The sequence below is a fragment of the Plectropomus leopardus genome, chromosome 10 (genome assembly GCF_026936395.1).
Source record: "Plectropomus leopardus strain MGB_pleo_1.0 chromosome 10, ASM2693639v1, whole genome shotgun sequence".
In the NCBI taxonomy this organism is placed as follows: Eukaryota; Metazoa; Chordata; class Actinopteri; order Perciformes; family Serranidae; genus Plectropomus; species Plectropomus leopardus.
In genome coordinates, this window is record NC_142185.1 from 17,559,748 (window position 1) to 17,579,911 (window position 20,164).

At 36.1% G+C, this 20,164-nt stretch overlaps 1 protein-coding gene across 11 annotated transcripts in view; it reads left to right on the forward strand.

The window, feature by feature from the left end:
* fmnl2a (formin-like 2a) overlaps positions 1-11,170 on the forward strand; it is a 70,262-nt gene extending 59,092 nt beyond the window's left edge. For 4 of the 11 annotated variants that reach the window (XM_088083178.1, XM_088083181.1, XM_088083185.1 and 1 more), the window contains 9 exons: positions 137-371; positions 517-585; positions 673-753; positions 846-975; positions 1,074-1,237; positions 1,343-1,444; positions 2,917-3,012; positions 3,530-3,650; positions 8,620-11,170. In XM_088083178.1, coding sequence (XP_087939304.1) covers positions 137-371; positions 517-585; positions 673-753; positions 846-975; positions 1,074-1,237; positions 1,343-1,444; positions 2,917-3,012; positions 3,530-3,650; positions 8,620-8,729 — 1,108 coding nt within the window. In that variant the 3' untranslated portion in view covers positions 8,730-11,170. Of the gene's footprint in view, positions 1-136; positions 372-516; positions 586-672; positions 754-845; positions 976-1,073; positions 1,238-1,342; positions 1,445-2,916; positions 3,013-3,529; positions 3,651-5,816; positions 5,937-8,121; positions 8,222-8,619 lie in introns of all 11 variants that reach the window. The other 7 variants (XM_088083180.1, XM_088083183.1, XM_042494224.2 and 4 more) reach the window with 3 other exon arrangements.
* Positions 11,171-20,164: the final 8,994 nt, after the last annotated feature.

Here is a 20,164-nt window from a genome sequence, read left to right on the forward strand (position 1 = left end):
AAAAATTATTTGAGTGCATTGTTTGTAGTGTCTGAGAAATGTTGATATTCAACAGATGGTCTTTTATTTTCACATCATCAGATTTTTTTGGTTTCCAGAGTGAAATCTTATTTTTTTTTGTCTTTCCATCTTTTAGCTTTGACCTGAGAACTCTACCTGTGGACTTCGTAGAGTGCTTGATGCGCTTCCAGCCCACAGAAAATGAGATTAAAATCCTGCGGCAGTTTGAGAAGGAGCGCAAGCCGCTGGAGAGCCTGACGGATGAGGACCGCTTTATGATGCAGTTCAGTAAAATCGAGCGGCTCATGCAGAAGATGACCATCATGGCCTTCATTGGCAACTTCTGTGAGAGCGTGCAGATGCTTACGCCGGTGAGAACTCTGATCTGTTTTTATATATTCCAAAACTAAAAGGACAGACAATGATCAGGGTCAGTCTATATGGGATGCTGTAACAATATAGAGTGAGAATGGTACGCTGAATTTGATGTCTTCATCCGCTCTGTTTGCCCCACAGCAACTTCATGCAGTCATCGCAGCGTCTGTGTCAATCAAGTCATCACAGAAGCTCAAGAAAATTCTCGAGGTAACTCATTCATCTGTGCCCCCCTGAACATAAAGTTAATTGATTGCATGGTTTTTCTTTTTTACATTCTTGTTCCTTGTTTGTCAGATTATCTTGGCACTTGGAAACTACATGAACAGCAGCAAAAGGGGAGCAGTGTACGGATTCAAGCTGCAAAGTTTAGACTTGGTAAGTTGCTTCACTGTGATTTTAAAATAGTCTGCTTTTTCTTTACAAATAATTTATAAAGTTTTGTGTTTTCTCTTTTACTCTTTCTACAGCTACTTGATACCAAGTCGACGGACCGTAAGATAACGTTGTTACACTACATAGCCAATGTAGTGAAAGAGAAATATTCTCAGGTTTCTCTCTTCTACAATGAGCTGCACTACGTGGAGAAGGCTGCAGCCGGTGAGTCGCACAGTGCAGATGTGTTTGCATCCTTATCTGACTTGTCACAGTTCAGTGTGGGGGTGCGTGTGTACTCATACGTCTGCTCGTGCACACAGTGTCGTTGGAGAACGTCCTGCTGGATGTGAAGGAGCTGCAGAGAGGCATGGAGCTGACCAAAAGAGAGTACAGCATGCACGGCCACAACACCATGCTCAAAGACTTCATCACACACAACGAGAGCAAGCTGAAGAAGCTGCAGGATGATGCCAAGATTGCACAGGTAACATGAGCACACCTCTCTCTGTTTTTTTTTTTAAACGCTGTTGTTGTGACACGATTTTAGATGACGTGTTTTTAAAGTAAGTTCACTGTCTGTCTTTGAAAGGATGCCTTTGACGAGGCGGTGAAGTTCTTCGGGGAGAACTCCAAAACAACGCCACCCTCCGTCTTCTTCCCTGTGTTTGTACGATTTGTAAAGGCGTACAGGGTAAGTTGGATAATCCTCTCTCACACAAGCACATAAAACTAGTGAGAAAAACAAAACACCTCACCAGCTGGTTAGACGTCAGACTTCAAGGACTGATTTAGTATCGCACTTCTATATAATTGGACTTCCGATGGACATAAAGATCTTTTTCCCGATGCCTAGTTTGCTCACAATGCAAACAATCAACAAAAATTCGGCTAGAGATTCAGGTGTCTAATAGTCTTCAGACTTCAGGCATCACTTAAGTCCATTTATATTTCTCACACACCCCCCTGGAGCCAAAAAAGGCAACTCTTTTCACATATGCAGCTGTACTCCCCGAGATCTGAAAACAGGCTTTGATGTGTAAAATCAGTGGAGTTCTCCTTTAGGTCACACAGCGTCTGAGGAGTGTGAGGATACAAAGAGATGGCCGTGTTGATGAAGTGGTCTGGATGTGTTAAACATTGTGTTGTTATGTGTACACAGTATGTAAATAGACATAAATATGCCCTCTGATCTCATCACTACTGCACAATGTTTTCTTTTATATTATATATATATTTATAACTAATTTAAAATCCTTCTCCAGACGGGCTTTAAGATATATAGTATAATAATAAGTATCTCCTATGATTAATATTTTGTTTCATATTTTGTTTCATGGTTTTCCCACATAAAAAGTAACAAAAGAAAGAACGAAAAGACAAAGTATGGATCATGCATTGTGCCGGGCCCACCACTGCTGCTCGCCATAGATTTTGCTTTCGTAATAGCATCAGAGGAAGCTTTGGAGGCATTCAGCCATACCTGTTTGATCCGATGGGGTTTTGTGATAGATAGTGGAGGGAAACTCCAGGGTTCAGGTTACATCCAAAAACTGCACATTCTACCATGCTTGCTGTCAAAACTTTCACTATGCTAATGCAAACTTTGCTCTCTAAACTGACAAGTTTGCTCTGCACTGGAGGTTTTAGGTTTCTTTGCCAGTGTCGAATTCAAGTCTGTATTCTCATATTAAACTGGCTTTCGTATTGGTGATTTACCTAATCTATCCTACCCAGCGTACATTCGAATCTCAGATTTTAGGGAAGTGCACAGACATCATTCCCTTCAGTGGAGAAATGTAAAAAAACGTTTGCACTTTGCACTGATTCATGTCCGAATAGTCAAGGTCAGGCAGGGTTTAGTGGAAGGGGGAAGGAAACAATTAGCGCATTTTAAGCATTATGTCCTACAGCACCAATACAAACAAAAACACACACGTTACTTCACTTCATAGGATCTTGACCGTTTATAGCCGTTCGTCTGACACAGCTGCTGTGTGTCAGCTCTGTTTATTGCAGTCCTCAACTACTCCAAACTATATTAGTGACTTCATCACATTTGATGCAAGCTTAAATAGAAATGAGAGTTAATGATATTATGTCAACAGCACACTTTTCTATTTAAATTTAAACAATTTGTAACTGTGTGACATGTGATCTCCGCAGCAAGCAGAAGAGGACAACGAGCAGAAAAAGAGACAGGAGCAGCTTTTGATGGAGAAACTTCTAGAACAGGAGGCCATGATGGAGCAAGATCAGAAGGTAAGTCTGCGTACTTTCAACTCTCATCCCCTCCCTCCCTATGCCCTCCTCCCTAATTCCAGGGCAGGAGGCTACAGTGGATCACGACGACCAGAAGGTAAGCCTGTTCCACTTCCTCCCCTTTCTGCTTCATCATCCCTCCCTCCAGACTCCTAATCACAGGATTAGTTGAGCACCGACTGCCCGCTGGGTGTAGTTATATCTGGTTCTACAGTCTGACACCCTGCTGAGCTCCATCACGTCGACTCAGGATCAGCGGTTATACTTCTTAAATGGTTCAATTAAATCACACATGCACAAACCTTCAAAATAAAGCGATCATATTTGAGCTAAAAGAAACTGCGGGTGGCAGAATCCTTTGTAGATTATACTGGACTCAAGACTGAGAGAAAGACTTATTAATACATTTTGAACTGTGTTTTGGTGTTTTTGTGTGTGTGTGTGTGTGTGTGTGTGTGTGTCTGTGTCTGTGTCTGTGTCTGTGTTTGTGTTTGTGTTTGTGTTTGTTTCCCCTCAGTCTCCATCCAAGAACAAGCGGCAGCAACAAGAGCTGATTCAGGAGCTCAGGAGGAAGCAGGTGAAAGACAGCCGCCACGTCTATGAAGGCAAAGATGGAGCTATTGAGGACATCATCACGGGTAACGCCACCTGGGCCTGGCCCAGTCTCTTGCCATACATACACAAACACACTCACACACACGCACACATACAGTACAGGGCGCTCTGCATGAAGGTCCTCTCTGATGCTCTATATTCAGTCATTAACAAAGGGAATCTAAACCGACTAACACAATGACTGTGGCTCTTTCAAAGTTCAGCTGTCAGATGTTTGAGAACTAAAGGTGTAACCTGATGAGTACAAACATGCACTGACAGTCCAGCTAATCCAGTGACATTTAACTCAGATGTGTCTGATGATCATTGCTTATCTTATCTGCTCTGTCATTGCCTTGTAACACCATCTGTACATAGACGGGGCCGGGTCGTGACTAGCTCCTAGAGTATTAATTCACCAGAGGGGAAAAAATACATCATCTGTTTACTGAAGGGCTGTTAAAGTTACCATGAGGCAGTGGTGGAATTTATCCAAGTACATTTACTAAAGTACTCGAATTTAGTGCAGTTGTAAATTATATATGATATTTCTGTTTTATGCTACTGTATACACTTGTTAAACTACATTTTAGGTGCAGTTATTGTACTTTTACTCCTTAATTGTGTATAATTTAATCTCGATAGTCACTGTATCCTGTATGCACATATGGTACAAATAATCAAATTAGTTTGAAAAATAAACCTGTTAGGGCTCTCTGGTGGACAAACTTTGTGATAGGGATGATGTATACTTTCCTGCCAGCCGGCATTCACGCATCAGCCAATATAAGTTAAGCTCTAATAGTTATGTACTTAAAAAAAAAAAGTAAAACTTGAAAGGCGAATACAACAACAACAACAACAACAACAGTAATAATAATAATAATGATAATGATGATGATGATAATAATAATAATAACGATAATAATGACTTCACTAAGGACACAGGAAAAGGTCCATAGCATACTACATAAATACAGAAAATTGTGTATGTACAAAAATACAATAGATACAATAAATAATAACAAATAATAAACAAAACTACATTAGTCAAGTTCTTATACAAACGACAAACAAACTGGAGTGCCAGTGGCTCCACAGTCTGGATGAAAACAGGATTGTCAAGGTCTGTTTGTATAATGTGCTTTCCTCTGTACTGAGAGAATATTTTATTGTTAATACTTGTACGCTTTTACTCAAGTAAGATTTTGACTGCTTTTACTTGTACTCGAATATTCTTTTTCAAATATTGTGACTTTAACTTCAGTAAAGGTTCTCAAAATCTTCTCCACCACCACCTGCTGGGAAAATGTAAACGTGCCTCTGGTGTTAAAGACCTCTTGACAAATTTTAATCCAGGTCAGAAGCCCTGAGACGCAAATGAGGAAAGAAATTCTAGTAATCTATTTTTAAAGTCAGATCTATTTTTTCTCTCTCCTGTGTTAATAGCTTAAGAACAGGTGAAAAAAGCTTTTGAAGGGATAATCCTTCTAAATATAGTTTCTGAGTTTTATTTCTCCATACACTCCAAACATAGGGTATATATATTTTGTAGCAAGTTCTGTTACATCACTGTCACGTCTTTATCTTAGCTAGAAATGTATTTAAATCTGTGCTTATCTGCGGTTAACTTAATTAAAACTTGCTTGGAAGAAAAGACGAATGCTTTTCGTCCTATGTAGAACATGAGGTTGTGGTGCACTTTAGCCTCCTGTGGCCAAAATGAGTATTACAACAACAAAAACTTAAAAAAATGTCTTGTCAAACAAAAAAAAAAAGTCACAGACATTTTTTAAGGAATTTGATGTTGATGATGTTCCTGGCCAGCACTTATTTCACCTGTTCTTGAGTCACGGGCACAGGAAAGAAAACTACTAAGATCTGTCTTAGAAAATGGATCATGGTATTTATTTTTTTACTTGCCTCTCCGGGCTTCCATAGCAACAGTATAATGTTGCTTTATTATGACGAACAATGCCATAAAGATTTTATAGAGAAATTAAAGCTTTCACCAGGCCCTTCAGTACAGCATTAACTCTTGAGTTCACTCTCAAACACTCTTGAAGACATTTTTCCCTGGCCCCTCCTGAAGCTGTTGTTGGATATTTGCTTAGCGCTAACCGGTGCTAAACCCCTGTAGGAGTCTGCTTTTCTTATACTGTGTTTGTCTTGTCTTGTCCTGGCTGTTGTCCTTGTTGTTCTCAATGCAGTGCTGAAGACAGTGCCCTTTACCGCCCGTACAGCCAAGCGTGGCTCTCGGTTCTTCTGCGAGCCCGCCCTCAATGAGGAGTACCATTACTAAGCTTGTAGAACTGTCTCTCTTCTCTAAGGTTGCTGGAACAAAACGTTCTCCTCTTTATGTCTTTCTCTCCTCCATCCGTGCATGCCTCTTCACACTTCCTCTCCTTTTTAACGTCACACTCAACCTTCACACTCTTGGACCCATGCGTGTGCACTGTGCCCCATCACATGGTTTTTGCACACACGCCTGAGTGTATGTTCACGTGTTTTCTCCCTCCTGAGCATGACTTGGTGTCGGTTTAATGGTTTTCTCTGCCCACCTGCATGAAATGTGACACCCTCGTTTATCATCATTATTTTATCAACCATGGCAAACCATAATGTCACAGAGGAAACTGTCTCCAAGGTCATACTTTTATCTGCACTGACAGGAGATTAAAATTGGTGAAGAGGGTACTTCTTCTCATCAAGTAATGGAGCAGAAAAGTTAAGCTACGTGCTGCCATCTAGTGGTGGTTAAAAAAAACGGCTCATTGATCAGTTTCTTCAAGGTTTAATACCAATTAGATTCTAATTTAATGTAGTATATATATAAAAATATCTGTCATCTGCATGGCAGCTATGATAGATGTCATGATTGTGTAAGTGCCTGTGGCATTATTACTTGCTTTTCTGTGTGTTTCAATCACTGTTTTAATGACAAATGAATGTTTGTGTGTTTGTTATCACATTTAATTACTGCCGCTGATACAGCTTTTTGCATGCTGATTGCTTCATTTTTCCTGCTTTCCCACAATGCACCCCTGCTTTCCCAGTTAGCCCATATGCTGCGCCTGCTCCTGACGCCTGCTGACAGATCACCCCTGTCATATGAATCTCTCTGTGGCCAGGCACGCTCGCCTATAATGTGCATGACGTCTACATATAAATAATCACTTCTATTGCAGCAGTCTGTCTTTGCGGTTGCATTGTGTGTGTGTGAGCGCTACTAACATGCAACCAGGTTGTTTCTCCCAGTTTACACCTGTTGCATCATAATTAATTCATTTGTATTCATTGAATACGTTTACATGCACAAAATATTCTGTTGTCCTTATTCCAAGAAAGACAATATTCCTACTAAGCTGTTTTTATGGCTGATGAAACAAATATTCCACTAATATTCCTGTTGACATGCAGCTGTGCATATTCTGATTAATGCGCCCTAACATGTCATTTATCACGTCAAAATACGGATAAGTGAAACTGCTGGAGCCGCTTGTGCCATTTTACTTCTTTGTATCAAAACACAATTTTGTCACAGTTTTCCAGTGGCGGTGGACTTTTTCGACTGTGCGAACACAGTCTCCTTCTTTTATTCTTTCAGCCACCTTCTTAAAAAGCTCGGTGTCGTGATATTCTTGCATAGTCAAAAACTTGATTTGATATTCAAATAGTTCATAATGCTTAAAAGCATGTTTGTTTCTTCTGCCGACCAGAAATGTGGACATTTCTTCTGTGCATGCATCTCTGTCCCACAGCCTTCCAAACTGTTGGCAAGATTATTTGTGCGTAATGCATCCATGACAATGCAAATGTGTGTCGCAAACGTGAGATGCATATACAAAATGCGCGGTATACATGTAAAAACAATTCTGTTAAAACTAGATTCTTACCGGCATACTACACGTGTTTTAATCAGAAAATGCAAAATTCTGAAAAAGGCCTTATTCTGAATATCTAAACACAATATGCTGTTTACTTGACCCGAATCGAATTCAGAATATTTTTATATTTGGAGTAGAAGCTATGGAATATTAGTGTGCATGTAAACGTAGTCGGTGTTTTCCTGGGTGCATGCTTGCTTTGGTTGGTTTTTGGTCAAGATGCTGTTGAGCGTAACAATCCTGCTGTGTCCTGGAACCCTGTTTGTTTACTTAAGTTCACAGTTGCTCTGTACTGGGAGTTTGAAATGGGCTCTTTTTTCTGTCCTGCTGGTAGCCACTCTGCATAGCAGACTGAGTTGATAACACAGAAAAAAAGAAACTACAGAAGCTTTGGTCCTCCACTCCATCCTCCTCCCTGCCAGTAGAACCAGTTAACCATCCTCCAGCTCTGTCCCCTCTCTCATGTCCTCACCCTCCTCTGGCCTTTTCCCCCCATGCAGCCTGCTGCCACTTTGCTTCGCTCTCGCAGCGCTCTTTTAGCAAAGCCGGTGTGAATATGTCAGGTTGACATGCTCTGGTCAGCCTCCTCCGTCATTTTTAACCTCCGTTTTGTCTTCTTTTCATCTAGCCCTAAAGAAGAATAATATTACTAAATTTCCCAATGTCTACTCGAGGGTAAGGAACTCCTCCAGTAGCACACCTGTAGTGGTGGATGTGTCCCAAACCTGGCAAGCATCTCTTTATTACCTCCTTTCCTTTTTTACTTTCTCATGTAGGGTCCACTCAGAACCTCTCTCTGTTCTCCCCTCTTTAAATCTCCTTCATAAAAGTACATTTGAAAGAAAAATAGCAACACTTTTCAGTAGTTTACTCACCCCTTTTATGAGTAAGGTGCATCTTGGTCTCACTTTATGGTTTCCTACTTACAAGTCAGAACCGTGTGGTCTGTCTCAGGCGTAATACCCAGAGACAGCTGACCTGCAAGGCTTTTTTTCTGTGTAGAACTCATGCTGCTTTGAAAGACAGGCTGCCAGCACTCTGAGCATGTGGGCTCATCAGACCGCCTCGACAAGATGACTGACAGTTCTTTTATCCCCCCTCCCTCCAATCCCCTCTTCCCTCTCAGATTTAAGGAATCAGCCTTACAGGCGAGCAGACGCTGTGCGGAGGAGTGTCAGGAGACGCTTTGATGATCAGAACCTGCGGCCGGTGAACAACGGCGAAGTGGTCATGTGACGAGGGAGCAGTGCATGTGCTGGAGGGGGATGAAAATGGTGAGGATGCGTTAGAGAGGGAGAGACAGGAGGTTGGATGCAGAGTGAAGGATGATAAGTGAAAGATGACGAGTGTAGCAGCCATAGAGATGAGTATGTATATATATTACATAAGAATACAAGTTATTCCATGTCTGTGGTATAGTAGCAGCTTTTCACGATGAAGGACTGGGACATGTATGGGACTGAATTTAAAGTGTCTGAAAGGTTTATTTAGAAACCTTAGACAAGCCAAGTGCCTGATCTTTGTTTGTTTGTCTGATGACTGTTTTTGATATTACCCCACTTTAAGCAATACGTGTTGACCTGGCTTTAATTTAAAAGGAACAGTTCACCTGAAAAAAACCCAGATACATACATTTCCTCTTGCTTGTAGTGCTATTAACCAATCTAGATTGTTTTGGTGTGAGTTGCAGTGTGTTGGAAAAATAAAGATGTCTGCCTTCTCTCCAATATAACTTCTAGAGGCAATGACATAACAGATGTCCAATAAGCGTCGATGTGTTACAGCTTTTTGTTTACAATAACGTATGTTTCTCCATTTTCTCACTGTCCGTTCCCTCCTTTATGTATGACCTCTAGCTGAAATTATGTTTGAATGTAGATTGAAACTGATATAGGCAAGAAAAAAGTTATGTGTCCTTGAAAAGTCTTGAAAATGTGTGGGAACCGTATGTTGAGTTTTTCCAAATGTATTTTTTTGGTGCTTTGATGACCACAATCAGAGTGCTATCTACTCATATCCTGCTCAATAAAGGCAGACATCTCTACACCCAATATGTCCAAAACTCTGCAACTCACACCAAAACAAAATCAACTGACAAATAGCAGTACAAGAAAAAGGAAAAATATGTTTTTGATTTTGATTTTGATTTTGGGGTGACCTGTCCCTTTAAGGTGTGTAAAACTGGACTCACGGTGGCCTTAAGAGCCACATAATGAGACGCTTCCCTCGAGACTTAATGTAGAATGTATGGGATGCGTTCCCTTTAGCTGTTACAAATACTACATCTGTTGTATCTCAGTACATTCCGGTGCTCTTCTCCATTCCTCTTACTACACAAACGTGCTCAACCTGCACCTTTCTTCTTACATCTCATGATTTTTCAACTTTGACCAAAAGGGCTGATGATCAGGCATGAAGAAGGCGATAAGAAAAGTAATTAAAACTCTATATTTGTACAAAAGTATAAGGATGATGAAGAATGAACAAAAGACATCAAAACCATTTAAAAACAAGACCGAGCCAATGTGAATTGTATATATCAGGCCTCTCTTCATGCTGACTTCTCTGTCATAATTTGTGACTTCAGTTATAGAGCAAGCCTGAATTTGTGGCTATTGATCCATAGAAGAAGCCGTCTGCTCGTATAAAATACTACCGTCCATATAGATGTTGCATTGCTGTAGCAGCAAAGCAATTTGTCTGTTTTTTGGGAACAAATTGTGAGTAAACGAGCCTGTAAAGCAGCATAAAAACACATTTTCTATGTAGTAACTGCACGGAAGATAACCCTACCGGGGGATCTCATTGTTAAAACTGGATATAACTTTGCATTTCATCTCTGTCAACTTTTCTTTTCTTTTTTTTGCAGATTAAATTTATTCCAGGCTACTGTGTTAAATCACTTTATTGTAATTTTAATGTATAGTATTTAACCACTGAAAGAATTCCTTTAAGCTCGTGTTTTCATCTAATGTTAAAAACAAAAAAGTACACAACACAAAAAAGTTTCCTAAATGTACAGATATTTTGCTACAAACCTTTTTTTTTTTTTTTTTTTTTACTTAATTCACATTACCAGATGGTTAATATTGTACATATTGTTTAAACAAAAGTTTTCATTGCCTTGTGCTATACAACTTGAATGTTATTTTAACTTATAGTTTTCATTTTTTTGTATATTTAATTAAGCCAAATGCAGCCAGAGTCTACAGTAGTGTGTTAATCATAAAAACGTCTCACGATCATGCAGGAGGCAGCAGATCACTGCTTGTGGTTGTGTCACATCTGCATCAGAGCCAGCTACAAAAACATGCAACACGTTTTGATCTACAAGTGTTGCTACATTTGAACAGATTTAAACTTTTAACCATACACATTGTTGACCTGTGATTAGCTGGTTTGGTGGCTTAGTGATACAACCTCCTGTACTTATCTCCACTGAAGCATGTGCTGCCGTTCATCTCCTTTTTCTCTCAACTTCACTGTCTAATAGTGACATTTCTCTAACTGGATAATACTGGCATGTAGTTTGTTTGTTTTGTTTTTTTTACTTTCATCAGAAATGTATTTTAGGCAGTTTGTGCTTATTACAAAATAACAAGCTTTTTTTCTTTTATTAGGTGACATGAGATTTTCAATGAATATGATCAAATAAACTATTTACATTGAATATAAAACTGTTAAAGATGGGAACTGTTTTCTTATGCTTTGTCTTCTTTTCTTTTCTGAAACAGGTGTGATGGTTGAATTGCACAGAAACAGGGAATGTCTTTGCTTGTATTTTTTTTTAAAAAGCTGTTGTCTCTAGATCAGAGTTTAATTATTTTGTTATCGAAATATCCAGGATTGTTTTCTTATGATAATGGGTTAATTTATGTTGATTCCTGAGAAAAGAGGTGATTTTATTATGCTAAGTCGTTTTTAACCATTTTTAGGACGGGTCAAAATTTGACATTTTTCGACATACTATACTATGGCATTTTGTGCCATTTTTCCAACATGCTAAATTATGATGTTTTTGGCCTTTTTTGAACTTTATTTCCACTTTGTATACTATGAAGCATGTTTACAAGCTATAATAAGTCATTTTCTGCTATTTTTAAGACGGGTCAAAATTTAACATTTTTCGACATACTATACTATGGCGTTTTTTGGTCACTTTTTGGACATGCTAAATTATGATGTTTTTGGCCTTTTTTGAACTTTATTTCCACTTTGTATACTATGACGCATGTTTACAAGCTATAATAAGTCCTTTTCAGCCATTTTTAGGACCTGTCAAAATTTGACATTTTTCGACATACTATACTATGGCATTTTTTGTCCGTTTTTCGACATGCTAAATTATGATGTTTTTGGCCTTTTTTGAACTTTATTTCCACTTTGTATACTATGACGCATGTTTACAAGCTATAATAAGTCATTTTCTGCTATTTTTATGACGGGTCAAAATTTGACATTTTTCGACATACTATACTATGGCGTTTTTTGTTACTTTTTCGACATGCTAAATTATGATGTTTTGGGCCTTTTTTGAACTTCATTTCCACTTTGTATACCATGTCGCATCTTTAGAAGCTTTAATAAGTCCTTTTCAGCCATTTTTAGTACGGGTCAAAATTTGACATTTTTCGACATACTATACTATGGCGTTTTTTGGTCACTTTTTTGACATGCTAAATTACGATGTTTTTGGCCTTTTTTGAACTTTATTTCCACTTTGTATACTATGACGCATGTTTACAAGCTATAATAAGTCATTTTCTGCTATTTTTAGGACGTGTCAAAATTTGACATTTTTCGACATACTATACTATGGCATTTTGTGCCATTTTTTGACATGGTAAATTATGATGTTTTTGGCCATTTTTGAACTTTATTTCCACTTTGTATACTATGACGCATGTTTACAAGCTATAATAAGTCTTTTTCAGCCATTTTTGGGACGTGTCAAAATTTGACATTTTTCGACATACTATACTATGGCGTTTTTTGGTCACTTTTTGGACATGCTAAATTATGATGTTTTTGGCCTTTTTTGAACTTTATTTCCACTTTGTATACTATGACGCATGTTTACAAGCTATAATAAGTCCTTTTCAGCCATTTTTAGGACCTGTCAAAATTTGGCATTTTTCGACATGCTATACTATGGTGTTTTGTGCCATTTTTTCGACACGTTAAATTATGATGTTTTTGGCCTTTTTTGAACTTTATTTCCACTTTGTATACTATGAAGCATGTTTACAAGCTATAATAAGTCATTTTCTGCTATTTTTATGACGGGTCAAAATTTGACAATTTTCGACATACTATACTATGGCGTTTTTTGTCACTTTTTCGACATGCTAAATTATGATGTTTTTGGCCTTTTTTGAACTTTATTTCCACTTTTTATGCTATGACGCATGTTTACAAGCTATAATAAGTCATTTTCTGCTATTTTTAGGACGGGTCAAAATTTAGCATTTTTCGACATACTATACTATGGCGTTTTGTGCCATTTTTTCGACATGCTAAATTATGATGTTTTTGGCCATTTTTGAACTTTATTTCCACTTTGTATACTATGACGCATGTTTACAAGCTATAATAAGTCTTTTTCAGCCATTTTTGGGACGTGTCAAAATTTGACATTTTTCGACATACTATACTATGGCGTTTTTTGGTCACTTTTTGGACATGCTAAATTATGATGTTTTTGGCCATTTTTGAACTTTATTTCCACTTTGTATACTATGACGCATGTTTACAAGCTATAATAAGTCATTTTCTGCTATTCTTAGGACGGGTTAAAATTTGACAGTTTTCGACATACTATACTATGGCGTTTTTTGTCACTTTTTCAACATACTAAATTCTGATGTTTTGGGCCTTTTTAAAACTTCATTTCCACTTTGTATACTATGTCGCAACTTTAGAAGCTATAATAAGTCCTTTTCAGCCATTTTTAGGACGGGTCAAAATTTGACATTTTTCGACATACTATACTATGGCGTTTTTTGTCACTTTTTCGACATGCTAAATTATGATGTTTTGGGCCTTTTTTAAACTTCATTTCCACTTTGTATGCCATGTCGCATCTTTAGAAGCTTTAATAAGTCCTTTTCAGCCATTTTTAGTACGGGTCAAAATTTGACATTTTTCGACATACTATACTATGGCGTTTTTTGGTCACTTTTTTGACATGCTAAATTACGATGTTTTTGGCCTTTTTTGAACTTTATTTCCACTTTGTATACTATGACGCATGTTTACAAGCTATAATAAGTCATTTTCTGCTATTTTTAGGACGTGTCAAAAATTTGACATTTTCGACATACTATACTATGGCATTTTGTGCCATTTTTGACATGGTAAATTATGATGTTTTTGGCCATTTTTGAACTTTATTTCCACTTTGTATACTATGACGCATGTTTACAAGCTATAATAAGTCTTTTTCAGCCATTTTTGGGACGTGTCAAAATTTGACATTTTTCGACATACTATACTATGGCGTTTTTTGGTCACTTTTTGGACATGCTAAATTATGATGTTTTTGGCCTTTTTTGAACTTTATTTCCACTTTGTATACTATGACGCATGTTTACAAGCTATAATAAGTCCTTTTCAGCCATTTTTAGGACCTGTCAAAATTTGGCATTTTTCGACATGCTATACTATGGTGTTTTGTGCCATTTTTTCGACACGTTAAATTATGATGTTTTTGGCCTTTTTTGAACTTTATTTCCACTTTGTATACTATGAAGCATGTTTACAAGCTATAATAAGTCATTTTCTGCTATTTTTATGACGGGTCAAAATTTGACAATTTTCGACATACTATACTATGGCGTTTTTTGTCACTTTTTGACATGCTAAATTATGATGTTTTTGGCCTTTTTTGAACTTTATTTCCACTTTTTATGCTATGACGCATGTTTACAAGCTATAATAAGTCATTTTCTGCTATTTTTAGGACGGGTCAAAATTTAGCATTTTTCGACATACTATACTATGGCGTTTTGTGCCATTTTTTCGACATGCTAAATTATGATGTTTTTGGCCATTTTTGAACTTTATTTCCACTTTGTATACTATGACGCATGTTTACAAGCTATAATAAGTCTTTTTCTGCTATTCTTAGGACGGGTTAAAATTTGACAGTTTTCGACATACTATACTATGGCGTTTTTTGTCACTTTTTCAACATACTAAATTCTGATGTTTTGGGCCTTTTTAAAACTTCATTTCCACTTTGTATACTATGTCGCAACTTTAGAAGCTATAATAAGTCCTTTTCAGCCATTTTTAGGACGGGTCAAAATTTGACATTTTTCGACATACTATACTATGGCGTTTTTTGGTCACTTTTTGGACATGCTAAATTATGATGTTTTTGGCCTTTTTTGAACTTTATTTCCACTTTGTATACTATGACGCATGTTTACAAGCTATAATAAGTCATTTTCTGCTATTTTAGGATGGGTCAAAATTTAACATTTTCGACATACTATACTATGGCATTTTGTGCCATTTTTTCGACACGCTAAATTATGATGTTTTTGGCCTTTTTTGAACTTTATTTCCACTTTGTATACTATGAAGCATGTTTACAAGCTATAATAAGTCATTTTCTGCTATTTTTAGGACGGGTCAAAATTTGACAATTTTCGACATACTATACTATGGCGTTTTTTGTCACTTTTTCGACATGCTAAATTATGATGTTTTTGGCCTTTTTTGAACTTTATTTCCACTTTGTATACTATGACGCATGTTTACAAGCTATAATAAGTCCTTTTCTGCTATTCTTAGGATGGGTCAAAATTTGACAATTTTCGACATACTATACTATGGCGTTTTTTGTCACTTTTTCGACATGCTAAATTATGATGTTTTTGGCCTTTTTTGAACTTTATTTACACTTTGTATGCTATGGCGCATGTTTACAAGCTATAATAAGTCTTTTCAGCCATTTTTGGGACGTGTCAAAATTTGACATTTTTCGACATACTATACTATGGCGTTTTTGGTCACTTTTGGACATGCTAAATTATGATGTTTTGGCCTTTTTGAACTTTATTTCCACTTTGTATACTGTGACGCATGTTTACAAGCTATAATAAGTCCTTTTCAGCCATTTTAGGACCTGTCAAAATTTGACATTTTTCGACATGCTATACTATGGTGTTTTGTGCCATTTTTTCGACACGCTAAATTATGATGTTTTTGGCCTTTTTTGAACTTTATTTCCACTTTGTATACTATGAAGCATGTTTACAAGCTATAATAAGTCATTTTCTGCTATTTTTAGGACGGGTCAAAATTTGACAATTTTCGACATACTATACTATGGCGTTTTTTGGTCACTTTTTTGACATGCTAAATTATGATGTTTTTGGCCTTTTTTGAACTTTATTTCCACTTTGTATACTATGACGCATGTTTACAAGCTATAATAAGTCTTTTTCAGCCATTTTTGGGACGTGTCAAAATTTGACATTTTTCGACATACTATACTATGGCGTTTTTTGGTCACTTTTTCGACATGCTAAATTATGATGTTTTTGGCCTTTTTTGAACTTTATTTCCACTTTGTATACTATGAAGCATGTTTACAAGCTATAATAAGTCATTTTCTGCTATTTTTAGACGGGTCAAAATTTGACAATTTTCGACATACTATACTATGGCGTTTTTTGGTCACTTTTTGGACATGCTAAATTATGATGTTTTGGCCTTTTTGAACTTTATTTCCACTTTGTATACTATGACGCATGTTTACAAGCTATAATAAGTCCTTTTCAGCCATTTTTAGGACCTGTCAAAATTTGACATTTTTCGACATGCTATACTATGGTGTTTTGTGCCATTTTTTCGACACGCTAAATTATGATGTTTTTGGCCTTTTTTGAACTTTATTCCACTTTGTATACTATGACGCATGTTTACAAGCTATAATAAGTCATTTTCTGCTATTTTTAGGACGGGTCAAAATTTGACATTTTTCGACATACTATACTATGGCGTTTTTTGGTCACTTTTTCGACATGCTAAATTATGATGTTTTTGGCCTTTTTTGAACTTTATTTCCACTTTTTATGCTATGACGCATGTTTACAAGCTATAATAAGTCATTTTCTGCTATTTTTAGGACGGGTCAAAATTTAACATTTTTCGACATACTATACTATGGCGTTTTGTGCCATTTTTTCGACATGCTAAATTATGATGTTTTGGCCTTTTTGAACTTTATTTCCACTTTGTATACTATGGCGCATGTTTACAAGCTATAATAAGTCTTTTCAGCCATTTTGGGACGTGTCAAAATTTGACATTTTCGACATACTATACTATGGCGTTTTTGGTCACGTTTTGGACATGCTAAATTATGATGTTTTTGGCCTTTTTTGAACTTTATTTCCACTTTGTATACTATGACGCATGTTTACAAGCTATAATAAGTCCTTTTCAGCCATTTTTAGGACCTGTCAAAATTTGACATTTTTCGACATGCTATACTATGGTGTTTTGTGCCATTTTTTCGACACGCTAAATTATGATGTTTTTGGCCTTTTTTGAACTTTATTTCCACTTTGTATACTATGAAGCATGTTTACAAGCTATAATAAGTCATTTTCTGCTATTCTTAGGATGGGTCAAAATTTGACAATTTTCGACATACTATACTATGGCGTTTTTGTCACTTTTTCGACATGCTAAATTATGATGTTTTGGCCTTTTTTGAACTTTATTTCCACTTTTTTATGCTATGACGCATGTTTACAAGCTATGTCAGTCTTTGCAGTCATTTTCGACAGCTATGGCGTTTTGTCCAAATTATGATTTTTGGTATTTTCGCTATGGCGCATGTTTACAAGCTATAATAAGGTGTTTTTGTCAAATTGCATTTTAGACATACTATACTTTGCATTTTTGACATGCTAAATTATGATGTTTTTGGCCTTTTTGAACTTTATTTCCACTTTGTATACTATGAAGCATGTTTACTAGCTATAATAAGTCATTTTCTGTATTTTAGGACGGGTCAAAATTGACATTTTTAGACATACTATACTATGGCATTTTGGTCACTTTTCCAACATGCTAAATTATGATGTTTTGGCCTTTTTGAACTTTATTTCCACTTTTTATACTATGACGCATGTTTACAAGCTATAATAAGTCATTTTCTGCTATTTTAGGAATGGTCAAAATTTGACATTTTTCGACATACTATACTATATGCATTTTTGTGCCACTTTTTCGACATGCTAAATTATGATGTTTTGGCCTTTTTGAACTTTATTTCCACTTTGTATACTATCGCATCTTCTGACAAGCTTATAATAAGTCTTTTTCAGCCATTTTTTTGGGTGGTCAAAATTTGACATTTTCGACATACTATACTATGGCGTATTTTTGGTCACTTTTTGACATGCTAAATTATGATGTTTTTGGCCTTTTTTGAACTTTATTTCCACTTTGTATACTATGTCCATGTTAGAAAGCTATAATAAGTCCTTTTCAGCCATTTTAGGGCGGGTCAAAATTTGACATTTTAGAGCATACTATACTATGGCATTTTTTGGTCACTTTTTGGACATGCTAAATTATGATGTTTTGGCCTTTTTTTGAACTTTATTTCCACTTTGTATACTATGGCGCATGTTTACAAGCTATAATCAGTCATTTTCTTATTTTTAGGACGGTCAAATTTGACAATTTTTCGACATACTATACTATAGCGTTTTTTGGTCACTTTTTTAAACCGACATGCTAAATTATGATGTTTTGGCCTTTTTGAACTTTATTTCCACTTTGTATACTATGCACATGTTTTACAAGCTATAATAAGTCTTTTTCAGCTATTTTTAGGGGCGTGTCAAATTTGACATTTCGACATACTATACTATGGCATTTGTGCCATTTTTCCAACATGGTAAATTATGATGTTTTTGGCCTTTTTTGAACTTTATTTCCACTTTGTATACTATGTCGCAACTTTAGAAACTATAATAAGTCCTTTTCAGCCATTTTTAGGACCTGTCAAAATTTGGCATTTTTCAACATGCTATACTATGGCGTTTTTTGGTCACTTTTGGACATGCTAAATTATGATGTTTTGGCCTTTTTGAACTTTATTTCCACTTTGTATACTATGGCATGTTTACAAGCTATAATAAGTCATTTTCGCTATTTTTGAGCGTGTCAAATCTGACAATTTTTCGACATACTATACTATGGTTTTTTGGTCACTTTTGGACATGCTAAATTATATGATGTTTTGGCCTTTTTGAACTTTATTTCCACTTTGTATGCTATGACATGTTTACAAGCTATAATAAGTCTTTTTCAGCCATTTTAGGGGCGTGTCAAAATTTGACATTTTTTCAACATACTATACTATGGGCGTTTTTTGTCACTTTTTCCAACATGCTAAATTATGATGTTTTGGCCTTTTTGAACTTTATTTCCACTTTGTATACTATGTAACTTTAGAAACTATAATAAGTCCTTTTCAGCCATTTTAGGACCTGTCAAAATTTGGCATTTTCGACATGCTATACTATGGTGTTTTGTGCCATTTTTTGACATGCTAAATTATGATGTTTTTGGCCTTTTTTGAACTTTATTTCCACTTTGTATACTATGGCAGCATGTTTACAAGCTATAATAAGTCTTTTTCAGCCATTTTTGGGGACGTGTCAAAATTTGACATTTTGACATACTATACTATGGCGTTTTTGGTCACTTTTTGGACATGCTAAATTATGATGTTTTTTGGCCTTTTTTTGAACTTTATTTCCACTTTGTATGCTATGGCCTTGTTTACAAGCTATAATAAGTCCTTTTCAGCCATTTTAGGACTGTCAAAATTTGGCATTTTTAAACATGCTATACTATGGTGTTTTGTGCCATTTTTAAACATGCTAAATTATGATGTTTTGGCCTTTTTGAACTTTATTTCCACTTTGTATACTATGAAACATGTTTACAAGCTATAATAAGTCATTTTCTGCTATTTTAGGACGTGTCAAAATTTGACAATTTTAGACATACTATACTATGGCGTTTTTTTGTCACTTTTCGACATGCTAAATTATGATGTTTTTGGCCTTTTTGAACTTTATTTCCACTTTGTATACTATGGCATGTTTTACAAGCTATAATAAGTCCTTTTCAGCTATTTTAGGAATGGTCAAAATTTGACATTTTCGACATACTATACTATAGTGTTTTTGTGCCATTTTTCGACATGCTAAATTATGATGTTTTGGCCTTTTTTGAACTTTATTTCCACTTTGTATGCTATAGCATGTTTACAAGCTATAATAAGTCCTTTTCAGTTATTTTAGGGACGTGTCAAAATTTGGCATTTTTCGACATACTATACTATGGTGTTTGTGCCATTTTACCACGCTAAATTATGATGTTTTGGCCTTTTGAACTTTATTTCCACTTTGTATATAAACATGTTTACAAGCTATAATAAGTCATTTTCTGCTATTTTTAGACGTGTCAAAAATTTGACATTTTTTAGACATACTATACTATGGCGTTTTTGGTCACTTTTTTTCGACATGCTAAATTATGATGTTTTGGCCTTTTTGAACTTTATTTCCACTTTGTATAATCATGAGCATGTTTACAAGCTATAATAAGTGTTTTAAGCCATTTTTTGG